Genomic DNA, 8,974 nt, shown 5'->3' with positions numbered 1-8,974 from the left:
GGGAAAATGGAAAAAAATTGGGGGAAAATGGGGGGGAAATGGTGAAAAATGGGGTGGGAATGGTGAAAATGGATGAGGAACATCAAGATGGAGCCTGAGGGACACCAGGGGTGACGGTGACAGCCCAGAAACGGCCTTGGGGACACCAAAATGGGCTGAGGGACCCCAAAATGGGCTGAGGGACCCCGAGGTGGCCTTGGGGAGACCAAAAATGGGCTGAGGGACCCCGAGGTGGCCTTGGGGACACCAAAATGGGCTGAGGGACCCCGAGGTGGCCTTGGGGACACCAACATGGGCTGAGGGACCCCAAAATGGGCTGAGGGACCCCGAGGTGGCCTTGGGGACCCCAAAATGGGCTGAGGGACCCCAAAATGGGCTGAGGGACCCCGGGGTGGCCTCGGGGACCCCAAAATGGGCTGAGGGACCCCAAAATGGGCTGAGGGACCCCGAGGTGGCCTCGGGGACCCCAAAATGGGCTGAGGGACCCCGAGGTGGCCTTGGGGACACCAAAATGGGCTGAGGGACCCCAAGGTGGCCTTGGGGACACCAACATGGGCTGAGGGACCCCGGGGTGGCCTTGGGGACACCAAAATGGGCTGAGGGACCCCAAAATGGGCTGAGGGACCCCAACATGGGCTGAGGGACCCCAAAATGGGCTGAGGGACCCCGAGGTGGCCTTGGGGACACCAACATGGGCTGAGGGACCCCAAAATGGGCTGAGGGACCCCGAGGTGGCCTTGGGGACAACAAAGGCAGCGCCACCATGGCCCCAAGGTCCCCAAATGGCCCCAAGGACCCCAACATCTCCAAGGTCCCCAAGGTCCCCAATGTCCCCAAGGTCCCCAAGGTCCTCAAATGGCCCCAAGGACCCCAACATCTCCAAGGTCCCCAATGTCCCCAAGGTCCCCAATGTCCCCAACATCTCCAACGTCCCCAAGGTCCCCAGTGTCCCCAAGGTCCTCAAATGGCCCCAAGGTCCCCAACATCTCCAACGTCCCCAAGGTCCTCAAATGGCCCCAAGGTCCTCAACATCTCCAATGTCACCAAGGTCCTCAAATGTCCCCAAGGTCCCCAACATCTTCCATGTCCCCAAGGTCCCCAGCGTTCCCAAGGACCCCAACACCTCCAATGTCCCCAAGCTCCCCAGTGTCCCCAAGCTCCCCAAGCTTCCCGATGTCCCTGATGTCCCCAGTCCCCCATTGTCCCCAGTGCCCTCAGTGTCCCCAGTGCCCCCAGTGTCCCCAACATCCCCAATGTCCTCAACATCTCCAGTGTCCCCAAGGCCCCATCACCCCATCTCCAATGTCCCCAGTGCCCCCAATGTCCCCAGTGCCTCCAATGTCCCCAGGGTCCCAAAGGTCTCCAGCATCTCCAATGTCCCCAAGGTCCCATCACCCCAACATGTCCAATGTCCCCAAGGTCCCCAACAAATCCAATGTCCCCAAGGACCCAAACATCTCCAATGTCCCCAAGGTCCCCAATGCCCCCAATGCCCCCAATGTCCCCAAAGTCTCAAAGGTCCTCAACCTCTCCAGTGCCTCCAAGGTCCCAAAGATGCCAAATGTCCCCAAGGTCCCCAATGTCCCCAAGGTCCCCAAGGTCCCCAAGGTCCCCAGGTTTCCCAAGGTCCCAGCACCCCAACATCTCCAATGTCCCAAAGAGCCCAAGGTCCCCAACATCCCCAAGGTCCCATCATCCAAACGTCTCCAGTGTCTCCAATGTCCCAAAGGTCCCCACTGTCCCCAGTGCCCCCAGCATCTCCAACATCCCCAGTGTCCCCAAGGTCCCAGCACCCCAACATCTCCAATGTCCCCAACATCCTCCATATTCCCAATGTCCCCAAGGTCCTCAACATCTCCAATGTCCCCAAGGTCCCCAATGTCCCCATTACCCCATCTGCAAGGTCCCCAGGGTCCTCAAATGTCCCCAAGGTCCCAAGGACCCCAACATCTCCAATGTCCCCAAGGTCCACAAATGTCCCCAAGGTCCCCAACGTCCCAAAGGTCCCCAACATCCCCAAGGTCCCATCATCCAAACATCTCCAACGTCTCCAAGGTGCCCAATGTCCCAAGGGTCCCCAATGTCCCCAACATCCCCAATGTCCCCAGTGTCCCCAAGGTCCCCAACATCCAAACATCTCCAACGTCTCCAAGGTGCCCAATGTCCCAAGGGTCCCCAATGTCCCCAACATCCCCAATGTCCCCAGTGTCCCCAAGGTCCCCAACATCCAAACATCTCCAACGTCTCCAAGGTGCCCAAGGTCCCAAAGGTCCCCAACATCCCCAATGTCCCAACATCCCCAACATCTCCAATATCCCCAATGTCCCCAAGGTCCCATCACCCCAATATCTCCAATGTCCCAATGACCCCAATGACCCCAACATCTCCAATGTCCCCAACGTCCCCAATGTCCCCAAGGTCCCATCACCCCAATATCTCCAATGTCCCAATGACCCCAATGTCCCCAGCATCTCCAATGTCCCAACGTCCCCAACATCCCCAATGTCCCCAACATCCCCAATGTCCCCAACATCTCCAATGTCCCAATGTCCCCAACATCTCCAATGTCCCCAATGTCTCCAACGTCCCCAACATCCCCAATGTCCCCAACGTCCCCAATGTCCCCAACATCCCCAATGTCCCCAATGTCCCCAATGTCCCCAACATCCCCAATGTCCCCAATGTCCCCAAGGTCCCATCACCCCAATATCTCCAATGTCCCAATGACCCCAATGTCCCCAACATCTCCAATGTCCCAACGTCCCCAACATCCCCAATGTCCCCAGCATCCCCAACATCTCCAATGTCCCCAACATCCCCAATGTCCCCAACGTCCCCAATGTCCCCAACATCCCCAATGTCCCCAGCGTCCCCAACGTCCCCCCTGTCCCCACTGACCCCCCTCCGCCCCCCAGGCTCCTCCCCGGTGTCCTGCCACCCAGTCCCGGTGGGTGACACGCTGCTGCTGGTGGTGGCCCAGCTGCGCGGCGGCTCCTGGGTGTGGCGCCGCTCGGGCGGCCCCGGCTCCTCCTTCGTGCGCCACCAGTCCCTGGGCCAGGGCCACCTTCGCCGTCCCCACGCCGTCACCGCCGCCCGCCTGGGCGGCCACCTCTACCTGGGCGTGGCCGACAGCTCCAAGGGCGGCACCAGCACCGTGTTCCGCTGGGCTTCCGGAGCCTTCTACCCGCACCAGGCGCTGCGGCCGTGGCGGCGCGACACGCACCTGGAGTTCCTGGAGCTGGGCGGGCGCGCGGCGCTGGTGGTGTGCAGCGCGGCCAGGAGGCCCCAGGTGTACCTGTGGAGCGGCGGCGGCTTCGTGCCGCACACGGACATCCCGCACGTGCCCGACGTGTACGCGGCCAAGCACTTCCGAGTCAGGGGGAGCGTGTTCCTGTGTCTCACCAGGTTCCTGGGGGACGCCAAGGTGAGGAACGGGGTGGGGAGGGGGTGGTGGGCGGGGGGGTTTGGGGTTCATGGAGGTTGTGGGGGTTCATCAGGGTCACGGGGTCATGTGGTTATGGGGGTCCATCAAGGTCATGGGGGTCCATCAAGGTCATGGGGTTATGGGGGTCCATCAAGGTCATGGGGGTCCATCAAGGTCATGTGGTTATGGGGTTCCATCAAGGTCATGGGGGTCCATCAGGGTCATGTGGTTATGGAGGTCCATCATCATTATGGGGTTCCATCAAGGTCATGGGGTTACGGGGTCCATCAGGGTCATAGGTTCATGGGGTTCCATCATGGCTATGGGGTTATGGGGTTCCATCAGGGTCATGGGGTTATGGGGTTCCATCATCGTTATGGGGTTCCATCAAGGTCATGGGGTTACGGGGTCCATCAGGGTCATGGGTCCATGGGGTTCCATCATGGCTATGGGGTTATGGGGTTATGGGGTTATGGGGTTATCGGGGTCCATCATGGTTATGGGGTTATGGGGTCCGTCAGGGTCATGGGTCCATGGGGTTCCACCAAGGTCATGGGGTTATGGGGTTCCATCATGGTTATGGGGTTATGTGGTTATCGGGGTCCATCATGGCTATGGGGTTATGGGGTCCATCAGGGTCATGGGTCCATGGCGTTCCATCATGGCTATGGGGTTATGTGGTTCCATCGAGGTCATGGGGTTATTTGGTTATCGGGGTCCATCATGGTTATGGGGTTATGGGGTCATGGGGTTCCTTCATGGCTATGGGGTTATGGGGTTCCATCAGGGTCATAGGGTTATGGGGGTCCATCAGGGTTATGGGGTCCCATCAAGGTCATGGGGTTATGTGGTTATCGGGGTCCATCAGGGTCATGGGTCCATGGGGGTCCATCATGACTATGTGGTTATGGAGTTCCATTAGGGTCATGGGGTTATCGGGGTCCATCATGGCTATGGGGTTATGGGGTCCATCACGGTCATGGGTCCATGGGGTTCCATCATGGTTATGGGGTTATGGGGTTCCATCAGGGTCATGGGGTCATGGGGTTCCATCAGGGTCATGGGGTTATGGGGTTATCAGGGTCCATCATGGTTATGGGGTTATGGGGTTCCATCAGGGTTATGGGGTCACGTGGTTATGGGTTTCTTTTAAGATTATGGGTTCCATCAGGGTCATATAGTTATGGAGGTCCATCAAGGTCACGGGGTCATGGGGTTCCATCAGGGTCACGGGGTCATGGGGTTCCGTCAGGGTCACGGGGTCATGGGGTTCCATCGTAGTCATGGGGTTATGGGGTTCCATCATGGTTATGGGGTTATGGAGGTCCATCATGGTTATGGGGTTATGGGGGTCCATCATGGTTATGGGGTTGTGGGGGTCCATCAGGGTTATGGGGTCATGGGGGTCCATCATGGTCATGGAGGGTCAGCAGGGTCATGTGGTTATGGGGGTCCATCATGGTTATGGGGTTATGGGGTTCTAGCAAGGTCATGGGGTCATGTGGTCATGGGGGTCCATCAAGATCATGGGGGTCAGCAGGGTCATGTGGTTATGGGGGTACATTGAGGTCATGTGGTTATGGGGGTCCATCAGGGTCATGTGGTTATGGGGATCCATCATGGTTATGGGGTTATTGGGGTCCATCAAGGTCATGTGGTTATGGGGGTCCATCATGGTTATGGGGTTATGGGGGTCCATCAAGGTCATGTGGTTATGGGGGTCCATCAGGGTTATGTGGTTATGGAGTCATGTGGTCATGGAGGTCCATCAAGGTCATGTGGTCATGGGGGTCAGCAGAGTCATGCGGTTATGGGGTTCCATCAGGGTCATGGGGTTATGGGGGTCCATCATGGTTATGGGGTTATGGGGATCCATCATGGTTATGGGGTTCCATCAAGGTCAGGGGGGTCCATCAAGGTCATGGAGGTCAGCAGGATCATGGGGTTCATCAAGGTCATGGGATTATGGGGGTCCATCAAGGTCATGGGATTATGGGGGTCCATCAAGGTCATGGGGTTCCATCAAGGTCATGTGGTCAAGGGTGGTCACCAGGGTCATGTGGGGCCACCACAGTCACGATGGTCACCACAAGACCACAGGGGTCCATCAGGGTCACGTGAGCCCATCTCTGACCCTGTGACCCCATGTGCAGGGGATGGTGGTGGGAGGGCTCCAACCCCACCCAACCCAACCCAACCCAACTGATCCCAACCCAACCCAACCCATCCCATGGTTCCACCACCATCCCATGACCCATCACGCATCCCATGGTCCCACCACCATCCCATGACCCCATCACAGACCCCAAGGTCCCACCACTGATCCCATGACCCATCACCCATCCCATGGTCCCACCACTGATCCCATGGTCCCACCACCATCCGATGACCTCATCACCCACCCCACGGTCCCACCACTGATCCCACCACCCATCCCCTGGTCCCACCACCATCCCCTGACCCCACCAGTGATCCCCTGGTCCCACCACCCATCCCCTGGTCCCATCCGATGACCTCATCACCCATCCCATAGTCCCACCACTGATCCCATGGTCCCATCACCCATCCCATGGTCCCACCACTGATCCCATGGTCCCATCACCCATCCCATGGTCCCACCACTCATCCCCTGACCCCACCACCATCCCCTGGTCCCACCACCACCCGATGACCTCATCAACCACCCCATGGTCCCACCACCCATCCCATGGTCCCACCACTGATCTCATGGTCCCACCACCCACCCCATGGTCCCACCAGTGATCCCCTGGTCCCACCATCCATCCCATGGTCCCACCATGGATCTCATGGTCCCACCACCATCCGCTGGCCGCATCACCCATCCCACGGTCCCACCACCCACCCCACGGTCCCACCACTGATCCCACCACCCATCCCACGGTCCCACCAGTGATCCCCTGGTCCCACCACTCATCCCCTGGTCCCACCACTGATCTCATGGTCCCACCACCCATCCCCTGACCCCACCACTGATCTCATGGTCCCACCACCCATCCCCTGGTCCCACCAGTGATCCCCTGGTCCCACCACCCATCCCCTGGTCCCACCACCCATCTGATGACCTCATCACCCATCCCGTGGTCCCACCACCCATCCCCTGGTCCCACCACCTATCCCCTGGTCCCACCACTGATCTCATGGTCCCACTACCCATCCCCTGGTCCCACCACTGATCTCATGGTCCCACCACCCATGCCCTGGTCCCACCACTGATCCCATGGTCCCACCACCCATCCGATGGCCTCACCACCCATCCCGTGGTCCCACCACTGATCCCATGGTCCCACCACTGATCTCCTGGTCCCACCACCCATCCCCTGGTCCCACCACTGATCTCATGGTCCCACCACCCATCCCCTGGTCCCACCACTGATCTCATGGTCCCACCACTGATCTCATGGTCCCACCACCCATCCCCTGGTCCCACCACCCATCCCCTGGTCCCACCACTGATCTCATGGTCCCACCACCCATCCGATGGCCTCACCACCCATCCCCTGGTCCCACCACCCATCCCCTGGTCCCACCACTGATCTCACGGTCCCACCACCCATCCCCTGGTCCCACCACTGATCTCACGGTCCCACCACCCATCCGATGACCTCACCACCCATCCCGTGGTCCCACCACCATCCCCTGGTCCCACCACCCATGCCCCGGTCCCTCGGCAGGTGATGCGCTGGGAGGGCTCCATGTTCCGCGAGGTGCAGGCGGTGCCGGCGCGCGGCTCCCTGGTGTTCCAGCCGCTTCTCCTGGCCGGCCACCGCTACGTCCTGCTGGGCAACGACTTCGCGCCGAGCCGCGTGTTCCGCCTGGGCGCCGCCGGGCGCCTGGAGCCCGAGCAGGAGCTGCCGGCGCCCTCGCCCCGCGCCTTCGTCCCCGTCGCCGCCGGCCACCGGCACTTCCTGCTGGCCACCAGCTTCAAGGGCGCCACCCAGGTCTACGCGCACGTCACCGAGGACATCGGCACCTAGGGGACAGCTGGGGACACCTTGGGGACAGCTGGGGACAGCTGGGGACACCTGGGGACAGCTGGGGACATCCATGTGACCAAGGACATCGGCACCTAGGGGACAGCTGGGGACACCTGGGGACACCTGGGGACACCTGGGGGCACCTGGGGACATCCATGTGACCAAGGACATGGACACCTAGGGGGCGCCTGGGGGCATCCACGTCACCGAGGACGTCAGCACCTAGGGGACACCTGGGGACAGATGGGGACACCTGGGGACATCCACATCACTGAGGACATGGGCACCTAGGGGACAGCTGGGGACACGTGGGGACAGATGGGGGCACCTGGGGACATCCATGTCACAGAGGACATCGGCACCTTGGGGACACCTGGGGACATCCACGTCACCGAGGACATCAGCACCTAGGGGGCACCTAGGGGACACCTGGGGACACCTGGGGGCACCTGGGGACAGCTGGGGGCACCTGGGGACATCCACGTCACCAAGGACATGGACACCTAGGGGACAGCTGGGGACAGATGGGGATACCTGGGGACATCCACATGACCGAGGACATCAGCGCCTAGGGGGCACCTTGGGGACACCTGGGGACATCCATGTGACCAAGGACATCGGCACCTAGGGGACACCTGGGGACACCTGGGGACAGCTGGGGACACCTGGGGACATCCATGTGACCAAGGACATTGGCACCTAGGGGACACCTGGGGACACCTGGGGACATCCACGTCACTGAGGACATCGGCACCTGGGGGACACCTGGGGACACCTGGGGACAGATGGGGACACCTGGGGACATCCACGTCCCACCACACACGAGGACATCGGCACCTAGGGGACACCTGGGGACACCTGGGGGCATCCATGTCACCGAGGACATCAGCACCTAGGGGGTGCCTGGGGACACCTGGGGACAGATGGGGACACCTGGGGACATCCACATCACTGAGGATATCGGCACCTGGGGGACACCTGGGGACACCTGGGGACATCCACATGACCGAGGACATGGGCACCTAGGGGACAGATGGGGACATCCACATCACTGAGGACATGGGCACCGAGGGGACATGTGGTGGCATCTGGAGGGGCGTGGGGATGGTGGCCACCACATCACCGTGGAGATGGGGACATCAGGGGACACCTGGGGACAGCCGGGTGGCATCTGGAGGGACGTGGGGATGGTGGTGACCACGATGCTGTAGAGATGGGGACATCTGGGGACATCACGGGGATCTGTGGTGGCAGCTGGAGGGACGTGGGGATGGTGGCAACCGCGTCACCATGGAGACGGGGACATCAGGGGACATCTGGGTCTGTGGTGTCACCGAGGACGTGGGGACATGAGGGGACAGCTGGGGACACCAGGTGGCCGCTGAGGGTGGTGGCCACCAGGTCACCATGGAGATGGGGACATCAGGGGACACCATGGGGACACTTTGGTGACACCACGGGGATGGCAGTGCCACCACGGCCCCGTGCAGCTGCAGGGACCTGGGGCCACCCTCACGCCCTGTCCCCAAGGCCACCAGCGACCCGATGTCACCTC

General features: G+C 61.0%; 1 protein-coding gene across 1 annotated transcript; it reads left to right on the top strand.

The window, feature by feature from the left end:
* Nucleotides 1-1,128: 1,128 nt before the first annotated feature.
* On the top strand, nt 1,129-7,419 carry LOC118701364 (uncharacterized). The gene is given in 7 exon segments (XM_036405986.2): nt 1,129-1,206; nt 1,519-2,073; nt 2,207-2,216; nt 2,419-2,575; nt 2,693-2,760; nt 2,916-3,424; nt 7,117-7,419. Coding segments are annotated over 7 exon segments (1,680 nt in total).
* Nucleotides 7,420-8,974: the final 1,555 nt, after the last annotated feature.

The sequence above is a fragment of the Molothrus ater genome, unplaced genomic scaffold, assembly GCF_012460135.2.
Source record: "Molothrus ater isolate BHLD 08-10-18 breed brown headed cowbird unplaced genomic scaffold, BPBGC_Mater_1.1 matUn_MA604, whole genome shotgun sequence".
Classification (NCBI taxonomy): domain Eukaryota; kingdom Metazoa; phylum Chordata; class Aves; order Passeriformes; family Icteridae; genus Molothrus; species Molothrus ater.
Note: the sequence above shows the minus strand (reverse complement) of the source record. Positions and strands in the feature narration are given on the sequence as shown.